The sequence below is a fragment of the Brienomyrus brachyistius genome, chromosome 10, assembly GCF_023856365.1.
Source record: "Brienomyrus brachyistius isolate T26 chromosome 10, BBRACH_0.4, whole genome shotgun sequence".
Taxonomy (NCBI): Eukaryota; Metazoa; Chordata; class Actinopteri; order Osteoglossiformes; family Mormyridae; genus Brienomyrus; species Brienomyrus brachyistius.
This window is the reverse complement of record NC_064542.1, coordinates 3,116,958-3,140,045: the sequence shown is the minus strand read 5'-3', so window position 1 is coordinate 3,140,045 and position 23,088 is coordinate 3,116,958. Positions and strand designations below refer to the sequence as shown.

The window sequence follows — 23,088 nt, the reverse complement described above, 5'->3', positions numbered from 1 at the left end:
TACATTTTCAAAATAACAGCAAGAATTAACAAATATATATGGAAAAAAGATTCTTATGAGGAGTATATGAGGTAATTAAAACAAATCTGCAGGAATCATTAGTTTAGACCCTGTGCAGGTAGTAAGGATTAGCCTATTGATAAGCCATATAGATTGTAACATCCAAATCTGATTGGTACTTGAGAAAATGTTTCTGAGTTGGAGAAACACTTGAGGAAGCACTTGGAGAAAAACTCAAAGAACTCATTGCAGCGCAGATACAATGACTTGTGTGGAAAGTGCGAATAATATATATATTAGACATGCAGAGGATCAATACAAAAAATGAATATAAAGAAAGCAAATTGTGAAATGACAGATAAAGCTCACCTCGTTTTCTGAATTTTCAGGACTTTCTCTTTCTCCTCTGATCTTCGTCAGTGTCTGTGTTCCACTGGGGTCCAGACTGACGGTACTTTGACTAACAGGTCTGCCATACTTGTAATCACTCCTCCGGGAGTCATTGGTCCTATAAACTTCATAATTGTACACATGCTGGAGAGTTCCAGTATCCCCAACGTCTGAGTAAAATGGTGGATAATATGGAATAACTGGTAGATTTCCACTGGACTTATGAAACATCCGCTCCTGCCTCCATCTGTAGCACTTTACTGATAAAATGGTTGTAATTGACACGATAAATAGGAAGGAAACTACAGCTAAAGCCAAAATTAAATAAAAAGTCAGGTTGTCATTGTAATCCTTGTCGTTTGTCCCGTCAGTGAATTCCGAGAGCAATTCAGGGAAGCTGTCCGCCACCGCCACGTTAACACTGACTGTAGCTGACCGAGGCGGCTGTCCGTTGTCTTCCACTATAACTGTTAGTTTTTGTTTGACAGAATCTTTATCACTAACCTGTCTTATTGTTCTTATTTCTCCATTCTGCAAGCCCACTTCAAATAATGCTCTTTCTGTAGATTTCACCAGTTTATACGACAGCCAGGCATTCTGTCCAGAGTCTACATCAACAGCCACGACTTTTGTGACAAGATAGCCGACGTCTGCTGAACGAGGCACCATTTCAGCCACCAGAGATGCAGCAGGTTGTACTGGATAGAGAATCTGAGGTGCATTGTCATTTTGGTCCAAGATAAAAATTTTTACAATCACGTTGCTACTCAGTGGAGGTGACCCTCCGTCTTGTGCTTTTATTTTGAAATGAAATTCTTTCAGTTGCTCATAATCAAAAGATCGCACTGCATGGACAACTCCGGTCTCTGAATTAACGGACACAAAGGAAGAGACAGATAATCCATTTACTGAAGTATCTTGCAATAAATAGGAAACACGAGCGTTTTGATTCGAGTCAGGATCAGCCGCTGCGACTGACAGTATAGAGAATCCCGGTGCATTGTTTTCTATTATATACGCATCATACAAACTTTTGTCAAAGACCGGGTCATTGTCGTTCACGTCTGATATCTTTAATGTTAAAGTGACGCTACTAGAAAGTGAAGGAATTCCCTCATCGCTGCAGATCACGCTAATGTTATATTCAGATTGTGTTTCTCGATCCAAAGGCAATACCGTAATCAGACTGTAGAAACCATTTAGCGTTGACCTGATTGTAAATGGAATGGTTTCTTGGATAAAACAGTGAACTTTTCCGTTATTCTCAGAGTCAGGGTCAAGAACTTTTAGTATAGCTACAACCGTGTCTTGGGGCGAGTCCTCTGCTATTGATTTAGATGTTGACATCAAGTCAATTAACGGGTTATTATCGTTAATATCAATAACATTGACTATTATTTTACTAGAATCCGAGAGTCCGCAACAATCCTTTGCTTCTATATTAATCTGATAATGTCTGGCTTTTTCATAATCGAGTTCACCAAACAATCGCACGTCTCCGTTGTTTTCATTGATTTCAAATAGATCAGAAAAAGCATCCATGCTCTTTGAAATGGAATATGTCACTTTACCATTAGAAGCGTCGTCTAAATCGGAGGCGCTAACTATCGTTAAAAGAGTACCCTTAGGTGCATTCTCTGTTACGGTTGCCTTGTAAATAGCCTGTGTAAAAACAGGAGCGTTGTCATTTGCATCAAGTACGATAATGTGTATCTCCGCAGTCCCGGACATCGGCGGATTGCCACCATCCATTGCGGTTAACACCAGCGTCAAGTGATCTTGCTTTTCTCTGTCTAGCGGTTTTTGCAAAACCATTTCTACATTTTTACTTCCGTCTGTCTGACTGTGCAGTTTCAAAATAAAATTATCTGTTGGTTTTAGCGAGTAGCTTTGCAGGCCATTAATACCAACATCAGGGTCAGCTGCGCTTTCTAGCACGAATTTAGCTCCTGTAAGAGATGACTCGATTATTTCAAAACTAAACGGACTCTTTTTAAAACCGGGCGCATTATCGTTTATATCTGTAATTTCTATATTGATTGTATAGAATTCCATCGGATTTTCTAGAATAAGCTGGTAATGTAACAAGCACGGAGACGTTCTCCCGCAGAGCGATTCTCGGTCTATTCTTTCTTTAATAACGAGGACTCCTCTTTCTCTGTCTAAGTCCATGTATTCAGTGCTGCCACCAGAATAAATACGGGCGTTTCCCGATTTAAGGCGTTTTATATCTAAACCGAGACCTTGCACTAAATCACCCACGAATGACCCTTTCTCCATCTCCTCTGGCATATAGTAGCTAACTTGTCCATCCACCGAACTCAGATACGTGAAAAAAATAAACATTTGTACTTGCCATGTTATTGTATTGTCCGTCATTGCTCCAACAAAGCGATCTGAGCGATATAAAACGTTTCACTGATGAATAGACACTTCTTATGGCAATTTGATGTACTTCCTGATTTTAGAAGGATGATAATAGATTTTTCTGCATGAAGTAAAAAACGCAGTTTTAGTTGTTCACTGATCCTTGTCCTGTGTTATTCACTGTGCTACTGAGGCTCCCTTTCTCTGCACCCTTCCACATAATAATATGGGAGGTCCTGCTAAGAATCCCGTCACAGACCCGTCAACATACTGACCAACAGCGGCACTTTGAGTTCAGTTTTTGAATTGCAAAAGTGTCAGACTCAGTGCTACACGTCAACGGTAAACCCGTGATAATAAAAGTCTAGGACAAACAAAATTGGATGTCATATATTATTATAGCTATATTTTCCCACCACATATAAAATTTCATTTAATTTATTTGAATAAATTAGATAAATAATGTATAATATAAAAGATTCTGTTTCCCTGCACCACTTAAATAAACCGACCCCAGTCATTTTGTGGGGATCCGAAAATCCGGAAAAAAATCAGCACCACGTCGCTGGACAGCAACCACTTCCACTCAGACAGTGAGCTTAGTGAAGCTTTTCTATCTTTCCAAACCAGTCGTAGGGTGTCCTTGGGATAAGGGGAGACTCAGGCAACAGAGTCATATTGATAATTTGACTCATGGAAGACAGAAAAAAATTTCCTTTGCCCATGTTGCCTTAGTAACCCAGACCTGCCCCTTCAGACCTGGTTCATTGGGCCTCAGCCTGCTCACACATGAAGTCATGCAGCACAGCTAGCAGATTGTACTTAAGGTCACTGAGGCCTATCTGTGGTGCCTGTGTGCCACAATATGTTATACATATATAATGTATATATGTAAATGTGTGTATGTATATAATATTTAGACATGCACACAGACTGAATGCATAAGCTCAATTCAAATACATCAAAGAAGAACTAATACAAAGCATAACTTAAAATTACAAAAGCACCTGTTTTAAAAAGTCTGTTTATAAGATGCTTTTTGAACATAACTGAGAACATTAGATTTTATGTTGCATTTTGTTTACCTCCGTAAATTGTGGCTGCTTTGTAGTTGCTCCTTAAAATGCATTCTTAACCATTTGCCTCTGACTACATGTAATTAAAATAAGCAACATGCACTCATTGGCCAAGTTATTAGTTACACTCACTTGCTAATGCAAACAGTCCAATCCTCCCAGCAGCATATCATATGACTGAGACTAAACAGAGGGGAAGGGATTCAGTTACAGTCTGGCTAATGATTCAAATGGCTAAGACAGTGGTTGGTGGTATCATTGTTGAGGCCAGATGTGGTGGTTCCAGCATCTTATAAACAGTCATTTTTAAAAGGTACAGGGTTTGGATGTTACAGAGAAATGTGCAATGAACAGAAAGCATCCAGCCAGCAGCATTTCTGCATGTGAAAACGAATGTGCTAATGAATAACGTCGGAACTGAATGACCAGACTCACTAAAGCTAAATCAATGGCCACAAGTGCCAAAAATATCAGCTGCATACAAAACTGCCGCACAAGACGCTTTTCTGAAAGCACAATGCATCTATCATTGAGGTGGTTCTGGAGGAAAAACTGGGTCCTACTCAGTTCAAGCTGGGTATCTATGACAGTGAAAACTGAGTATATGACGACGTGGGGTAGGTGCCGCTCTCTCAGCGTGGGGAAAATTCAGGTGACACACACTCATTCACTTCAACCAGGATTATAAAACTGGTCTCTGTCTATGTCTTGCACCCAGAACATGTGACCAAACCCTCACACCCGTGTCCACAATGGCACCCCATGGGTATCTTTCCCATCATATAATGTCTGCTTCTCCTCATATTTACCTTGGTGCTTCACAAAATCAGCTATATTTTGGTTGCTGTGGCTTCATACCGCTTCCTCTTCTCTTCTATACTAAAAGTCCCTATTACTCCTTAGATCACTGTTTGTTTCATGTAATTGAATAACTAAATGTTCTAATTCAGATATTTGTTTTCAAGACACTAAACATGCCCAGTTGAGTTACATTAAACATTTGTAGTTGCAGGTTGCTACGTTTCTAAAGAGTAATAAAATGCATTTACTTATTTAGCAGATGCTTTAACCAAAAGTGACATTTAATTGGGAAAACAAAGTCAGCCAATACATGGAGTTATTGAGGGTTAAGGGCCTTGATCAGGGTCAAATGATGAAGCCACTCTGCTGACCATGGGATATGAACCAGCAACCTTCCGATCACAGACACTTTCTAAACCCACCCCTCCGAGGCAGAACAAAATATGAAAAAAATCATGCATACAATTTCAAGCAGAAAATAAATTGTTTATAATAGTGTAACTATTTTAACACCACAAATAATTTCAGTTTGAATGAATGTAAGTGTGCAGTGGTTAGCATTGTTGCCTCACACCTCTGGGACCCGGGTTCAAATCTACGCCTGGGTCACATGTGTGTGGAGTTTGCATGTTCTCCCCATGTCATCGTGGGGTTTCCTCCGGGTACTCCGGTTTCCCCCCACAGTCCAAAAACATGCTGAGGCTAATTGGAGTTGCTAAATTGCCCGTAGGAATACATGTAAGAGTGAATGGTGTGTGAGTGTGCCCTGTGATGGGCTGGCCCCCCATCCTGGGTTGTTCCCAGCCTCGTGCCCATTGCTTCCGGGATAGGCTCCGGACCCCCCGCGACCCAATACGATAAGCGGTTTGGAAAATGGATGGATGGATGGATGAATGTAAGTGGTGATGCTACTAAAAGAATGAAATTTTCTTTTAACTTTTAACACAGGTTGACAAGAATGAGATACTAAGTTTAAACGAAAAGGAGACAAGTAAATACGCCATGAATTTATTCACATAAAATGAATCATTATTAATTTGACTAAAGCGAAGATACTTATGCAACTCAAAAAATTAATGCACCACATTTACAAAAATCATTTGGTGAGATTAATAATTATTTACACTGCACATGACGAGGCACAATAGAAAGGGAATATATTCAAAATAAACTGTAAAATTTCGGAGCTCACCTCGTTTTCTGAATTTTCAGGACTTTCTCTTTCTCCTCTGATCTTCGTCAGTGTCTGTGTTCCACTGGGGTCCAAACTGACGGTACTTTGACTAACAGGTCTGCCATACTTGAAATCACTCCTCCGGGAGTCATTGGTCCTATAAACTTCATAATTGTACACATGCTGGAGAGTTCCAGTATCCCCAACGTCTGAGTAAAATGGTGGATAATATGGAATAACTGGTAGATTTCCACTGGACTTATTAAACATCCGCTCCTGCCTCCATCTGTAGCACTTTACTGATAAAATGGTTGTAATTGACACGATAAATAGGAAGGAAACTACAGCTAAAGCCAAAATTAAATAAAAAGTCAGGTTGTCATTGTAATCCTTATCGTTTGTCCCGTCAGTGAATTCCGAGAGCACTTCAGGGAAGCTGTCCGCCACCGCCACGTTAACACTGACTGCAGCTGACCGAGGCGGCTGTCCGTTGTCCTCCACTATAACTGTTAGTTTTTGTTTGACAGAATCTTTATCACTAACCTGTCTTATTGTTCTTATTTCTCCATTCTGCAAGCCCACTTCAAATAATGCTCTTTCTGTAGATTTCACCAGTTTATACGACAGCCAGGCATTCTGTCCAGAGTCCACATCAACAGCCACGACTTTAGTGACAAGATAGCCGACGTCTGCTGAACGAGGCACCATTTCAGCCACCAGAGATGCAGCAGGTTGTACTGGATAGAGAATCTGAGGTGCATTGTCGTTCTGGTCCAAGATAAATAATTTTACAATCACGTTGCTACTCAGTGGAGGTGACCCTCCGTCTTGTGCTTTTATTTTGAAATGAAATTCTTTCAGTTGCTCATAATCAAAAGATCGCACTGCATGGACAACTCCGGTCTCTGAATTAACGGACACAAAGGAGGAGACAGATAATCCATTTACCGAAGTATCTTGCAATAAATAGGAAACACGAGCGTTTTGATTCCAGTCAGGATCAGCCGCTGCGACTGATAGTATGGAGAGCCCCGGTGCGTTGTTTTCAATTATATTGGCTTCATATAAACTCTTGTCAAAAACAGGCGCATTATCGTTCACATCTGATATCTTTAAGCCTAAAGCGACGCTACTGGAAAGCGACGGGATTCCCTCATCAGAGCAAATCACAATAATATTATATTCAGACTGTGTTTCTCGATCCAAAGGAAGAGCAGTGATAATGCTATAGAAACCATTTAACGTCGACCTGATAGTAAATGGCATTGTTCCTTCGATAACACAGTGAACTTTCCCATTATTATCAAAGTCTTGGTCCTGCACTTTCAGTATAGCTACCACGGTGTCTTGAGGCGAGTCCTCTGGGATGGATTTAGACGAGGACATGAAGTCAATTAACGGGCTGTTATCGTTTACATCTATAACGTCGATTATTATTTTAGTAGAATGAGAGAGACCGCAGCAATCTTTTGCTTCTGCATTGATCTGATAGTGTTTGGCCTTTTCATAATCGATTTCACCAAACAGTCGGACTTCTCCGTTGTTTTCGTCGATTTCAAATACATCTGAAAAAACATCCATGCTGCTTGAAAGAGAATATGTGACTTTACCATATAAACCATCATCTAAATCTGAGGCACTCACTGTCGTTAAAAGAGTACCCTTAGCTGCATTCTCTGTAATAGTTGCCTTGTAAATAGCCTGTGTAAAAACAGGAGCGTTGTCATTTGCATCAAGTACAATAATGTGTATCTCCGCAGTCCCAGACATCGGCGGATTGCCACCATCCATTGCGGATAACACCAGCGTCAGTTGATTTTGCTTTTCTCTGTCTAGCGGTTTCTGCAAAAGCATTTCTACGTTTTTGCTCCCATCTGTCTGACTGTGCTGCGTCAGGATAAAATTATCTGTTGGTTTTAGCAAGTAGCTTTGGAGGCTATTAATGCCAACATCAGGGTCAATGGCGCTTTCCAGCACGAATTTAGCTCCTGTAAGAGATGACTCGCTAATTTCAAACTTAAACTGATTCTTTTTAAAACTGGGCGAATTATCGTTTATATCTGTAATTTCTACATTGATTGTGTAGAATTCCATCGGATTTTCTAGAATAAGCTGGTAATGTAACGAGCACGGAGATGTTCTCCCGCAGAGCGACTCTCGGTCTATTCTTTCTTTAATAACGAGGACTCCTCTTTCTCTATCTACCTCCATGTATTCAGTGCTGCCTCCAGTATATAAACGGGCGTTTCCCGATTTAAGGCGTTTTATATCTAAACCGAGACCTTGCACTAAATCACCCACGAAAGATCCTTTCTCCATCTCCTCTGGCATAGAGTAGCTAACTTGTCCATCCACCGAACTCAGATACATGAAAAAAATAAACATTTGTACTTGCCATGTTATTGTATTGTCCGTCATTCCTCCAACAAAGCGATCTGAGCGATATAAAACGTTTCACAGATGAATAGACACTTCTTATGGCAATTTGATGTACTTCCTGATGTTAAAAAGACGATAATATATTTTTCTGTATGAAGTAAAAAACGCAGTTTTAGTTGTTCACTGATTCTTGTCGTGTGTTATTCACTGTACTACTGAGGCTCCCTTTCTCTGCACCCTTCCACATAATAATATGGGAGGTCCTGCTAAGAATCCCGTCACAGACCCGTCAACATACTGACCAACAGCGGCACTATGAGTTCAGTTTTTGAATTGCAAAAGTGTCAGACTCAATGCTACACGTCAACGGTAAACCCGTAATAATAAAAGTCTAGGACAAACAAAATTGGATGTCATATATTATTATAGCTATATTTTCCCACCACATATAAAATTTTATTACATTTATTTGAATAAATTAGATAAATAATGTATAATATAAAATATGCTGTTTCCCTGCACCACTTAAATAAACCGACCCCAGTCATTTTGCGGGGATCCGAAAATCCGGAACAAAATTCAGCACCACGTCGCTGGACAGCAACCACTTCCACTCAGACAGTGAGCTTAGTGAAGCTTTTCTATCTTTCCAAAGCAGTCGTAGGGTGTCCTTGGGATAAGGGGAGACTCAGGCAACAGAGTCATATTGATAATTTGACTCATGGAACACAGAAAAAAATTTCCTTTGCCCATGTTGCCTTAGTAACCCAGACCTGCCCCTTCAGACCTGGTTCATTGGGCCTCAGCCTGCTCACACATGAAGTCATGCAGCACAGCTAGCAGATTGTACTTAAGGTCACTGAGGCCTATCTGTGGTGCCTGTGTGCCACAATATGTTATACATATATAATGTATATATGTAAATGTGTGTATGTATATAATATTTAGACATGCACACAGAATGAATGCATAAGCTCAATTCAAATACATCAAAGAAGAACTAATACAAAACATAACTTAAAATTACAAAAGCACCTGTTTTAAAAAGTCTGTTTATAAGATGCTTTTTGAACATAACTGAGAACATTAGATTTTATGTTGCATTTTGTTTACCTCTGTAAATTGTGGCTGCTTTGTAGATGCTCCTTAAAATGCATTCTTAACCATTTGCCTCTGACAACAGTTAATTAAAATAAGCAACATGCACTCATTGGCCAGGATATTAGTTACACTCACTTGCTAATGCAAACAGTCCAATCCTCCCAGCAGCATATCATATGACTGAGACTAAACAGAGGGCAAGGGATTCAGTTACAGTCTGGCTAATGATTCAAATGGCTAAGACAGTGGTTGGTGGTATCATTGTTGAGGCCAGATGTGGTGGTTCCAGCATCTTAAAAAACAGACATTTTTAAAAAGTACAGGGTTTGGATGTTACAGAGAAATGTGCAATGAACAGAAAGCATCCAGCCAGCAGCATTTCTACATGTGAAAACGAATGTGCTAATGAATAAGGTCGGAGCTGAATGACCAGACTCACTAAAGCTAAATCAATGGCCACAAGTGCCAAACATATCAGCTGCATACAAAACTGCCGAACAAGACACTTTTCTGAAAGCACAATGCATCTATCATTGAGGTGGTTCTGGAGGAAAAACTGGGTCCTACTCAGTTCAAGCTGGGTATCTATGACAGTGAAAACTGAGTATATGACGACGTGGGGTAGGCGCCGCTCTCTCAGCGTGGGGAAAATTCAGGTGACACACACTCATTCACTTCAACCAGGATTATAAAACTGGTCTCTGTCTATGTCTTGCACCCAGAACATGTGACCAAACCCTCACACCCGTGTCCACAATGGCACCCCATGGGTGTCTTTCCCATCATATAATGTCTGCTTCTCCTCATATTTACCTTGGTGCTTCACAAAATCAGCTATATTTTGGTTGCTGTGGCTTCATACCGCTTCCTCTTCTCTTCTATACTAAAAGTCCCTATTACTCCTTAGATCACTGTTTGTTTCATGTAATTGAATAACTAAATGTTCTAATTCAGATATTTGTTTTCAAGACACTAAACATGCCCAGTTGAGTTACATTAAACATTTGTAGTTGCAGGTTGCTACGTTTCTAAAGAGTAATAAAATGCATTTACTTATTTAGCAGATGCTTTAACCAAAAGTGACATTTAATTGGGAAAACAAAGTCAGCCAATACATGGAGTTATTGAGGGTTAAGGGCCTTGATCAGGGTCAAATGATGAAGCCACTCTGCTGACCATGGGATATGAGCCAGCAACCTTCCGATCACAGACACTGTCTAAACCCACCCCTCCGAGGCAGAACAAAATATGAGAAAAATCATCCATACAATTACTATCAGAAAATAAATTGTTTATAATAGTGTAACTATTTTCACACGACTCAAATAATTTTAGTTTGAATGAATGTAAATTGTGATGCTACTAAAAGAATGAAATTTTCTTTTAACTTTTAACACAGGTTGACGAGAATGAGATACTAAGTTTAAATGAAAAGGAGACAAGTAAATACGCCATGAATTTGTTCACATAAAATGAATCATTATTAATTTGACTAAAGCGAAGATACTTATGCAACTCAAAAAATTAATGCACCACATTTACAAAAATCATTTGGTGAGATTAATAATTATTTACACTGCACATGACGAGGCTCAATAGAAAGGGAATATATTCAAAATAAACTGTAAAATTTCGGAGCTCACCTCGTTTTCTGAATTTTCAGGACTTTCTCTTTCTCCTCTGATCTTCGTCAGTGTCTGTGTTCCCCTGGGGTCCAAACTGACGGTACTTTGACTAACAGGTCTGCCATACTTGAAATCACTCCTCCGGGAGTCATTGGTCCTATAAACTTCATAATTGTACACATGCTGGAGAGTTCCAGTATCCCCAACGTCTGAGTAAAATGGTGGATAATATGGAATAACTGGTAGATTTCCACTGGACTTATTAAACATCCGCTCCTGCCTCCATCTGTAGCACTTTACTGATAAAATGGTTGTAATTGACACGATAAATAGGAAGGAAACTACAGCTAAAGCCAAAATTAAATAAAAAGTCAGGTTGTCATTGTAATCCTTATCGTTTGTCCCGTCAGTGAATTCCGAGAGCACTTCAGGGAAGCTGTCCGCCACCGCCACGTTAACACTGACTGCAGCTGACCGAGGCGGCTGTCCGTTGTCTTCCACTATAACTGTTAATTTTTGTTTGACAGAATCTTTATCACTAACCTGTCTTATTGTTCTTATTTCTCCATTCTGCAAGCCCACTTCAAATAATGCTCTTTCTGTAGATTTCACCAGTTTATACGACAGCCAGGCATTCTGTCCAGAGTCCACATCAACAGCCACGACTTTAGTGACAAGATAGCCGACGTCTGCTGAACGAGGCACCATTTCAGCCACCAGAGATGCAGCAGGTTGTACTGGATAGAGAATCTGAGGTGCATTGTCGTTCTGGTCCAAGATAAATAATTTTACAATCACGTTGCTACTCAGTGGAGGTGACCCTCCGTCTTGTGCTTTTATTTTGAAATGAAATTCTTTCAGTTGCTCATAATCAAAAGATCGCACTGCATGGACAACTCCGGTCTCTGAATTAACGGACACAAAGGAGGAGACAGATAATCCATTTACTGAAGTATCTTGCAATAAATAGGAAACACGAGCGTTTTGATTCCAGTCAGGATCAGCTGCTGCGACTGACAATATGGAGAATCCAATGGCGTTATTCTCAGATATATATGCGTAATATAAACTTTTGTCAAAGACTGGCGCATTATCATTTACATCTGATATCTTTAAGCTTAAAGTGACGCTGCTAGAAAGTGACGGGATTCCCTCATCAGTGCAGATCACGGTAATGTTATATTCAGACTGTGTTTCGCGATCCAAAGACATTGCAGTAACAAGACTGTAGAAGCCATTTAATGTTGACCTGATACTAAATGGCATCATTCCTTCTATAAGACAATGAACTTCGCCGTTTTTTCCGGAGTCGGTGTCCTGTACTTTCAGCATGGCTATCACAGTATCTTGCGCAGAGTCCTCTGATATTGATTTAGATGTTGATATGAAGTCAATTAACGGTGTATTATCATTAACATCGACGACGTCGATAATTATTTTACTAGAATCCGAGTGTCCACCGTAATCTTTTGCTTCTATATTAATCTGATAGTGTCTGGCCTTTTCATAATCGACTTCACCAGATAATCTCACTTCTCCATTGTTGTTGTCGATCTCAAATAAATCAGTCGCATCATCCATACTATTTGAAATAGAATATGTCACTTTACCATTAGAACCTTCATCTAAATCTGACGCGCTCACTGTTGTTAAAATAGTACCTTTAGCTGCATTCTCTGTAATAGTTGCCTTGTAAATAGCCTGTGTAAAAACAGGAGCGTTGTCATTTGCATCAACCACAATCACATGTATCTCTGCAGTCCCGGACATCGGCGGATTGCCACCATCCATTGCGGTTAACACCAGCGTCAATTGATCTTGCTTTTCTCTGTCTAGCGGTTTTTGCAAAACCATTTCTATATTTTTACTCCCGTCTATCTGACTGTGCAGCTTCAGAATAAAATTATCTGTTGGTTTAAGCGAATAGTTTTGAAGGCCATTAAGACCAACATCAGGATCAACAGCGCCTTCCAGCACGAATTTAGCTCCAATCAATGCTGACTCAGTTATTTCAAACCTAAACTGACTCTTTTTAAAACTGGGCGCATTATCGTTTATATCCCTTATTTCCATATTGACTGTGTATAATTCCATCGGATTATCTAGAATGAGCTGGTAATGTAACGAGCACGGAGATGTTCTGCCGCAGAGCGATTCTCGGTCTATTCTTTCTTTAATAACGAGGACTCCTCTTTCTCTGTCTACCTCCATGTATTCAGTGCTGCCTCCAGAATAAATACGGGCGTTTCCCGATTTAAGTCGCTTTATATCTAAACCTAGATCCTGAACTAAATTACCGACTAATGACCCTTTCGCCATCTCCTCTGGCATAGAGTAGCTAACCTGTCCACCAGCCGAACTCAGATATACGAAAAAGAAAAACGCTGTTACTTGCCATTTGATTGAATCCGACATTCTTCTTAGCAATACCATCCGTTGATGAATATTCATTGGTTATAACAATTTGTTGTTATTCCAGTTGATTTTAGAAGGATGATTCGATTATTTTTCCACGCCTAATATATACGCAATCTCAGATGTCCACCATTAAATGTCTGTTATTTGCTGTCCTCTAACGGGTTGCTTTCTCTCTATCCCCTCTTTCTGTGTTTCACATCATAATGGGGGGAGGTTCTGCTCGAAACCAGATCAGGGAAAAAACGTCATCCTGACCAACAGCGGCACTTTGAGTTTAAATTTTGAACTGCAAATAATACAAGTTGGGTATTATTTGATCACCTTAACAATAAACAAGTAGTTCTAAAAAAACACGCAAATAACTGAAAACATGTTTTTCTCATAAATAATTGTAGTAAAACGGAATGCGGTAAATCTATTTATATTATCCGAACACCGCAGTTGGAATTATAGATCGATAATTCAACCTCAATATTCTGCGAACCTCCATGTACAAAAAACAAAATATTTAAGACTGGCAAATTGAAGAGGCATACCATCCATCCCGTTTATAATTACAAAATAAATACAGATTAAGAGGGTAAGAAGATGAAGAAATGTAAACCTACCGTAAACTAAAGTAAAGCACAGATCAATAATTTGAAGAGCTTCTCAATACATAGTATTTCTATCTTTATATTAGTATTTATATCTTTATAATCATTCATACATGTATACATGCATCTTTACTTTCGCTTATCCAATGCAGGATCACGTTGAACATGTTTATGAATAATGAAAGATAAGAGACAGCACTACAATTTCACACGGAATCGTCAGCGGTATTTTTTCGGAATAATGATCACAATGGCGAACTGTATTCCTTGTTGTTTGGTAAAAGTGCTTAAACCTTTCTTTAGGACTTTTTGGACTAACAACTTATACATCACGTATAATTACGTACTTTACACCATTTAGCACTACATATTACCTTTTTCATTGTCATTGTTGTTTCCTTTACTGCCAACCACAAACCGACTTTCTTTTGGTTCTCTATCCCTCTCATTTTCACTCAACCTCAAAAATTACTCAATAAATTACTTTCGTGAATGAATACTTTCTTATTAAAGAAAATAAAAATGCGATAGCGATAAAATAAACGACAATATGAATTGACTATAAAGTTGAAATGAAATGTATATGTTAATGAAATCCAAATGTGAATCATGCAATTTGATGCTCACCTGTATTTCTGAATTTTCATGAGCATCTCTTTCTCCTCCGATTTTCGTCAGTGTCTGCGTTCCACTGGCATCCAGACTGACGACACTTTGACTACAAGGTCTGGCATATTTGAAATCACTCCTCCTGGAGTCATTTGTCCTGTACACTTCATAATTGTACACATGCTGGAGAGTTCCGGTATCCCCAACGTCTGCGTAAAATGGTGGATAATATGGAATAACTGGTAGATTTCCACTGGATTTATGAAACATCCGCTCACGCCTCCATCTGTAACATTTTACTGATAAGATAGTTACAAGGGAGACTATAAAAAGAAAGGAAACCACGGCCAAAGCCAAAACTAAATAAAAAGTCAGAGGGTCGTTGTAATCCTTTTCGTGCGTAGCACCATTATATTCGGAGAGCACTTCAGGGAAGCTGTCCGCCACCGCGACGTTAACGTTGACTGTCGCTGAACGAGGCGGCTGTCCGTTGTCCTCTACTATAATAGTTAGCTTTTGTTTGACAGCATCTTTATCAATGACCTGGCGTATTGTTCTGATTTCACCGTTTTGTAATCCCACTTCGAATAATGCCCTGTCTGTAGGTTTCAGAAGTTTATAGGACAACCAGGCATTCTGTCCAGAGTCCACATCAACAGCCACGACTTTTGTGACTAGATAGCCGACGTCTGCTGAACGAGGCACTATTTCAGCTACCATTGAGCCGCCCGTGTGTACCGGGTAAAGAATCTGAGGTGCATTGTCGTTCTCGTCTTGAATATTGATTTTAACCGTGACATTACTACTCAGCGGAGGTGAACCTCCATCGTTTGCTTTTACAATAAACTGGAAATATTTAATCTGCTCATAATCAAACGACCGTTTAGCACTGACAACTCCACTCTCTGAATTAACTGAAACATATGAAGACACAAGCACGCCATTAATTGCATTGTCTTCCAATATATAGTATACACGAGCATTTTGATTCCAGTCAGCATCACTAGTTTTCAACAATAATACAGACTGTCCGGGGGTGTTATTTTCCGAAATTAATGCCTCGTATATGGTTTTGCTAAAAACTGGCTCGTTATCATTAATATCTGTAACCTGTAGTGATACTGTAATATTGCTTGAAAGTGGAGGAATACCGTCATCAGTGGCCGTAATAGTAATATTATATTCTGGAGTTGTTTCACGGTCTAATGCTGTTTCAGTCAGAATACTATAGAAATTATTTGATGTTGATGTTATTCTAAACGGAATGTTATCGTTAATGCTGCAGTAGACTCTGCCATTGTCTTCCGAATCGTAATCCTGTACGTTAATTACGGCAATGACTGTGCCGGGCAATGCATCCTCTGCTATAGAAGAGGAGGAGGACATTACGGCTATCATTGGTATGTTATCGTTAACATCAATAACATCTATTACTAGTTTTGCGCTATCCGTAAGGCCTCCTCCATCTCTGGCCTGAATATTCAATATAAACTGTTTAGACTTTTCGTGATCAATCCGCCCTATCAGTTTTATTTCTCCACTAAATTCATTTATGGCAAATGTTTCGCCAATCCCTTCCGCGCTGTTGGAAATCGAATAAACAATTTCAGCGTTTTGTCCTATATCGTCATCCGAGGCACTTACAGTGGCAATTAAAGTTCCCTTTCCAGCATTTTCCGAAACGGAAGAGGTGTACATCTTCTGCGTGAAAACTGGAGGGTTATCGTTTGTGTCCAACACTCTTATGCGTATATTTGTAGTACCAGACATTTGGGGATTACCGCCATCTAAAGCAGTCAACAACAAGGTGATGTCTTCTGATTTCTCCCGATCCAGCTGTGTCTGTAGCACCAATTCCGCGTGTTTTTTTCCGTCAGGTTGTAAGTGTATTTTCAGCACAAAGTGGTCGGTGGACTCGAGGGAATAGCTCTGCAGCGAGTTCATACCCACATCTGGGTCTACAGCGTTCTCCAGAACAAATTTTGATCCAGGAGGAGCAGATTCACTAATTTCAAGACGGATTTCATTTTTGGGAAAAGCAGGAGGGTTATCGTTTATATCCAAAATTTCAATAGTAACCGGATGAAATTCAATGGGATTGTCAAGTACGATCTGGAAATGTATGGAACATGGGGATGTTTGCCCACAGAGTAATTCCCTATCAATTATTTCTTTGATAACAAGTGTCCCTTTGTTACGAAGAAGATCAACATACTCACTTTTGTCTCCTGCAAAGATACGAGCAGAGCCGTCGGAAAGTCTTTTAATATCCATCCCGAGATCCTGAGCAATATTTCCAACGAAAGATCCCCTTATCATCTCCTCCGGGATGGAATATCTAACGTCACTAAAAGCAGCCTTAATGAGACAGAGTGTTACAATGAAGCTTCGCACACGCCATTTCTTTTTACATGTCGCATTTTCCATCACCACAGTGTAAGCAGGCGACATATTCCTGAGCGACCGACGCTATTTCTCACTCTTTCTTGCTGAAAATAAGCACACTTAAGGCAATTAAGACAATAATACAAAAATAATAAATCTATTATTATCTTGCGAATATATGCGTTCGAATCTCTCGGAGTCTCCGGTGTGTACTGGACCACCTCTTTCAGATTCGCTTGTATTAAAGGGGTAGGTCATGCGTCAGTGTATCTTAGCAATATCACGATCAACAGCGGCGCGATGAGTCTGTAGCTAGAACTGCAAATATCTACGTACACGCACAAGTAAAACGCTAATAAAAATACTCGGCTTATCACGGGACTTGAATTAGAGGCCGTCCAATGACTGAAACGGAACTCAACTCGTAGAACCATAAACCGTACAGCAATAACGAGGGCGCTACTAGGTGCTGATTTCTAACTGCAGTGTGCATAAGTATGTTTTTCTTATATAGGCCTACTGCATATAACAAAACCTTCAATGCATACAATACAATTTGTTCTCAAACTCAAGAAAATGGTTGATTTGGTTGGTGAGAGAATTGTATGAACAATTAAAAGTCTTATCAACCAACCTGCTTATTTCATGTATTTCAGGTACATCCAAATAAGTAAACCGAAAATTTGTTGTATTCTGACAAACTCTCAGAAAATATTTGTACCTTTGCTTGTCACTGTGTCTGTACCCTCATGGGTCTGCCAATTGTATTCTTTGCTGTAGGTAACTGTACTTTTTAAGGTACAGAAATGGACTCTGAGGAACATTTCTGTACCATTGATGGTACCTTAATGCTCTTTGTACCTTTGGAATGTTCCTCCGAGTCCAAGTCTGTACTTTTAAATGTACAAATCCAAGGCTACAGCCCCAGTGACAAGCAAAGGTACAAATTTTTACCATTCTTTTTGAGAGTGTGGCATTGTAAAGGTGAAATAAAGATTAAAATGATTCAGTCCGAATATTAGTTTTATTATCAGATATTTCATTTCATACAAAAAAATATAAACTTGTTTATTATTATGATGCATGAACATTAAAATAGTAAAGAAAGATATTTCGCAGGACTGACAAAACTATAAAAATAAAAAATCCTCTTTAACCGAATTCATCAAGACGGAAGATTGATATACAGCCATGGGCAGAGTTATTCTTTATTTTGGGTGGGCAGTGTCCCTCAGTCACCTGAATCCAAATTGCAATTCATCGGAATGACCAACCTTGCATTTTGTTCTAGGCTAGCACGTTGTACCTCTGCATAAGCGGTTTGTTGGTACCAAGTGGTAGACCAAATAATAGGTTATGTGTGAATCAAATACGTGCTTTAACACATAAGGTAAGCAAGACACGCTTAAAAAGAAACATATAAACACATAGCTTGCTCTTTTCACAGTCCGGTAATATGGGCCATGCTTTACGAGGTACAATGCGGACTGAAGCATGTAAGTGCAGCCACTCAGTAAAAATAGCAGAAAAACAACCAGGGAATTGAAAATGAATACAATGTTGATGATGTCGAACGTTTCTTTAAAATACAAGAAAAAATGACAAATTTGGTGAGAAATTCCGCTTTGTTCAAAGGGGCACTCTCCAAGGTCCTGAAAATCACAGGACAAGAAACTGCACAATTCCAGTGAATGGAGAGGAAAATATATTTGAAATATGTAGGACAATTATTGTTTTCCACAATAATATATTACGTTTACACCTCCTATATTCCAAATTCTAATTCTAAATAAACACAATCAATAGTCAGCTGTGAGAGCAGATAAATATTCTATTTTTTCTTGGGGGGGGAGACGGCGGCGTGGATTAATGAACATAAGAACATAAGAATTTTTCAAATGAGAGGAGGCCATTCGGCCCATCAAGCTCATTTGGGGAGAACTTAACTAATAGGTCAGAGTTGTTAAAATCTTATCTGTAGCTCTGATTTAAATGAACCCTGGGTATTTCGCTTTTTGAAAGGATTCGATGTTACTTAAAGTAGCACTATTCCATAACATCCATCAATCCATTTTCCAAACAGCTTATCCTACTGGGTCGCGGAGGGTCCGGAGCCTATCCCGGAAGCAATGGGCACAAGGCAGGGAACAACCCAGGATGGGGGGCCAGCCCATCGCAGGGCACACTCACACACCATTCACTCGCACATGCACACCTACGGGCAATTTAGTAAAACCTGGGTCGCAGAGGTGCGAGGAAACAGTGCTAACCACTGCACCACCATACCGCCCCCTATTCCATTACAAGCAAATTCAAATAAATCATTATGTTTCTGTTTTTATGCATTCATATACAGAACTTAACACTGTTTTTTTCATATGCGTTTTAATTTTTGTACCTATTTGCCTTGAATCTGTACGTACTTTTGAAAAGCAGCATATAGGTTTTAAAAATAAAAATAAAAAAATAAATAAATAAATATACGACATCTCATAATAATTCCCCCATTAATTTAAGGTTAGTGTTCTTGAATTGCCCCCGTAATGAAAACTAAAAAAGCATTTAAGATACTCACCGCAGATAGCGAATCTGGATCCTTCTGTAAGTTAGTCTCAGTATTCACGTGTTGCATCTTCATTGTACACATGTTGTCGGCTAATAATGCACTTTGACTGCGGGGTCTGACGAATCTGCAATCACTTTTCCTCGAATCGGTAGTGCTGGAAACGTCGTAATTATACACCCGCTGTAAAGTTCCTGTACCTCCAACTTCTGCGTAAAGCGGTGGGTAGTACGGGATAACTGGGAGATTGGATTGGTAATAAAGGCGAGATTTGCGCCATCTGTAGATTTTCACAGATATAATAACTAATAAAGATAAAATGAATAGGAAGGAAACTACAGCCAAAGCCAAAACTAAATAAAAAGTCAAGTTTTCATTGTAATCTTTGTTACCAGTCGTGTCACTGAATTCCGAGAGCATGTCAGGGAAGCTGTCCGACACCGCCACGTTAATGTTGACTGTAGCCGACCGAGGCGGCTGTCCGTTGTCCTCCACTACAACAGTAAGTTTTTGTTTCACAGCATCTTTATCACTGATCTGGCGTATTGTTCTGATTTCTCCATTCTGTAAGCCCACTTCAAACAGCGGTCTGTCTAGAGTTTTCAGCAGAGTATATGACAACCAGGCATTCTGTCCAGAGTCAACATCAATAGCAACCACTTTGGTAACAAGATAGCCAACTTCTGCTGAACGAGGAACCATTTCGGGCACCAGAGAACCTCCAGTGTGAACGGGGTAAAGAATTTGAGGTGTGTTGTCGTTCTGATCCTGGATAATAATATTAACAGTCACATTACTGCTTAATGGGGGAGCTCCGCCATCTTGTGCTTTAATCACTAATTTGAATTGTTTAATGTGTTCATAATCTAAAGAACGAACCGCATATATTATTCCGCTTTCAGAATTAACTGATATGTAAGACGAAATAGGAGTACCGGCCAGATGAGTTTCTTCAAGAACGTACGAGACTCGAGCATTAGCCCCTGAGTCTGCGTCCTGAGCTTGAACAACGCAAATAGAAGCTCCCGGGGAATTATTCTCAATAACGTAAGACATATAACTTTCTTGGGAAAATGCTGGCGCGTTGTCATTCACATCCGATACCTTAAGCTTCAACACCTTTTTAGTAAATAGCGGTGGTGTAGCCGAATCACTCGCAACTACAGTGATGTTATACTCTTGAGTTTTCTCACGGTCTAATTCGGAATTAGTTACTAACGTGTAATAATTCTTTAAAGATGACGTAATCTTAAAGGCCAAATTTGAATCGGTTGAACAGCTAATCTGACCATTTTCGCCTGAATCAATATCTTTCACATTCAGTATTGCGATTGTTGTTCCGGGTGTAGCGTCTTCCGGTACTGGGCTCGAAAATGACATGATATTTATAACCGGTGAGTTGTCATTGACATCTACTACTTCCACAACGACTTTAGCTGAATCGGCCAGGCCTCCTTTGTCTTTGGCTTCAACACCAATCTCATATTTCGTAGTTTTTTCGTAATCTATTTGTCCTGAAACAAATATTTTGCCGGTGTTTTCATCTATACTGAATGTGTCGGCTACATTTTTTTTCAGGTGGGAAAATGAATAAGTAACTATCCCGTTGGATCCACTGTCTGCATCACTTGCTTTAACAGTGGTGATATATGCGCCTTTCGAAGCATTTTCGAATACAACCGCCTTGTACACAGACTGGTTAAATGTAGGTGCATTATCATTAACATCTAGAACAATGACTTCGATATTCATGGTTCCAGATTTCGGCGGATTGCCACCGTCTAACGCAATCAACCTTAAAGAAAGTTGTGGATGCCGCTCCCTATCTAATGGCTTCTGAAGTATCATTTCGGCATATTTACCTCCGCCTGGATTCGCGTGTTGGTTTAGTATAAAATTATCTAAGGGGGTTAAAATATAATTCTGAAGCGTGTTAAACCCCACGTCAGGGTCATCCGCGCTCCCCAGTACAAAGCGCGCTCCTGAGGCAGCCGATTCGCTTATTTCTAATTTAATTTCATCATTCTTAAACATCGGCGCATTGTCATTAACATCGAGTATTTCTATAGTTATGTGATGTAGTTCCATTGGGTTTTCAAGAATAACATCAAAACTAAAGCTACATGGAGATACCTCACCACAGAGTTCCTCGCGGTCGATTCTTTCCCTGACGACCAAAACTCCTTTGTCTGTATCCAGGTCTGTATACTGAATATGGTCTCCAGTAATGACGCGAGCGTTGCCAGATCTAAGTCGTATCAGATCTAAACCCAGATCTTGTGCGATATTCCCAATAAATGTTCCTTTCTTCATTTCCTCCGGTATAGAATACCGAATTTGGCTGTGTGCAAAATGGCTCAAAAAAGACATGAAAAAAACCAGTGTCTGCCAGTGAAGTCTCAAAAAAGGTCTCCTTCTGTATGTATTAATTGCACCGATTCCCTCGTTCTCTTCGTACATTTTGCAATTTTCCAAACAAAATGTGAAACTGAAGTAAAAACGAAGTAAAATTATTAAATCATCTGCGATTATGATCCTACGCAAGAAGGGGGCCTCCACCCTTACCACCTCCTTTTCTGGAAAGCTTCTCCCTTCAGACGTGCAGCATTACCACAGAACATCTCTAGTATGGGGACGTATTTCCCTGATCAACAGCGGCCCTTACAGTCCAAACCTGGTAGAAAAATATATTTTTTTGGAGACGTTCAAATATTTAAAAGGGCCGTCTCTAAAATGCAGATAGGAGCAAAAAACCATCATCTGTTTAATTATATTGTTGTGAGTACATTTAGCATAAATTTAGTTAACGGAAAATGTGTGTGTATATGAGTCTCACCTAATATATGCAGCAAACACCTCTATGTGTCCTCATGCTGAATCAAGTGAATTAAGTGAATTAATAAAAATAGACCAATTTTATAGGCTCATTGTCCGTTAGACCATATTAGAATCACATACAGTAAGAATCGTCAATGTCCAACTATTTTAAATTTAGGAGTATCGCCTATTCACGTAATTAAAATGAGACTGATGACTAGTTCAGGGGGCTATTTCCATCCATCCATCCATCCATCCAGGAAACAGAAGCACCCAGAAGTGACCCATGCAATAGGGGAGAACATGCAAACACTACATAGAAAGAGGTGGGATTTCAATCCACAATCCTGGAGGCGCGAGGCAACAGTGGTACCACAAATGGTACAAAGCATATGCAACCTTGTTCATGAATTCAAACCTTTGTATCATACTTATATACAGTTCTGGTTGAAATTACAGATAATGAATTTATTTTCCTGGCAAGATTATAAACATAAAATATAAATTTTAAGGATATCTGGACACTATCCAAAAAACCCAACAAAAATAAAAATAAATCGAATAACATCTTAAGAATATTATTAATTTTCAGTAAAAAGTGTTGAAGCAGACATAGTTATGAGTCATGGGTCCGGAAGCATTTTCACAAAGATTGAGAAGAATCCTGCACATTTAATTTTACTGAAAGTTTTACTGTTGCTAATGTAGTTGCATTACTACATTTCCAAGATAACTTTCTTTTAAATAAACTAAGATCATTTGTTCCCGCCAGGGGAAAAAAAACATG

The 23,088-nt window shown here is 39.5% G+C and overlaps 2 protein-coding genes and 4 pseudogenes across 18 annotated transcripts in view; all 6 read right to left on the bottom strand.

The window, feature by feature from the left end:
- LOC125750553 (protocadherin gamma-A5-like) overlaps positions 1 to 22,320 on the bottom strand; it is a 94,500-nt gene extending 72,180 nt beyond the window's left edge. Inside the window, exons 1-2 of one of the 2 annotated variants that reach the window (XM_049028575.1) lie at positions 20,420 to 22,320; positions 19,855 to 20,073 (exon numbers count right to left, since the gene is read on the bottom strand). In XM_049028575.1, coding sequence (XP_048884532.1) covers positions 20,000 to 20,073; positions 20,420 to 21,944 — 1,599 coding nt within the window. In that variant the 5' untranslated portion in view covers positions 21,945 to 22,320 and the 3' untranslated portion in view covers positions 19,855 to 19,999. Of the gene's footprint in view, positions 1 to 19,496 lie in introns of those variants that run through there. The other variant, XM_049028574.1, reaches the window with a different exon arrangement.
- The window catches only part of LOC125750548 (protocadherin gamma-C5-like), a 221,901-nt gene that overhangs the window by 118,857 nt on the left and 79,956 nt on the right, over positions 1 to 23,088 (bottom strand). The gene's annotated exons all lie outside the window — the stretch shown is intronic.
- Positions 376 to 3,160, bottom strand: LOC125750564 (protocadherin gamma-A11-like; annotated as a pseudogene).
- On the bottom strand, positions 410 to 8,552 carry LOC125750563 (protocadherin gamma-A11-like; annotated as a pseudogene).
- On the bottom strand, positions 10,960 to 13,662 carry LOC125750559 (protocadherin gamma-A11-like; annotated as a pseudogene).
- LOC125750560 (protocadherin gamma-A4-like) lies at positions 14,583 to 17,884 on the bottom strand (annotated as a pseudogene).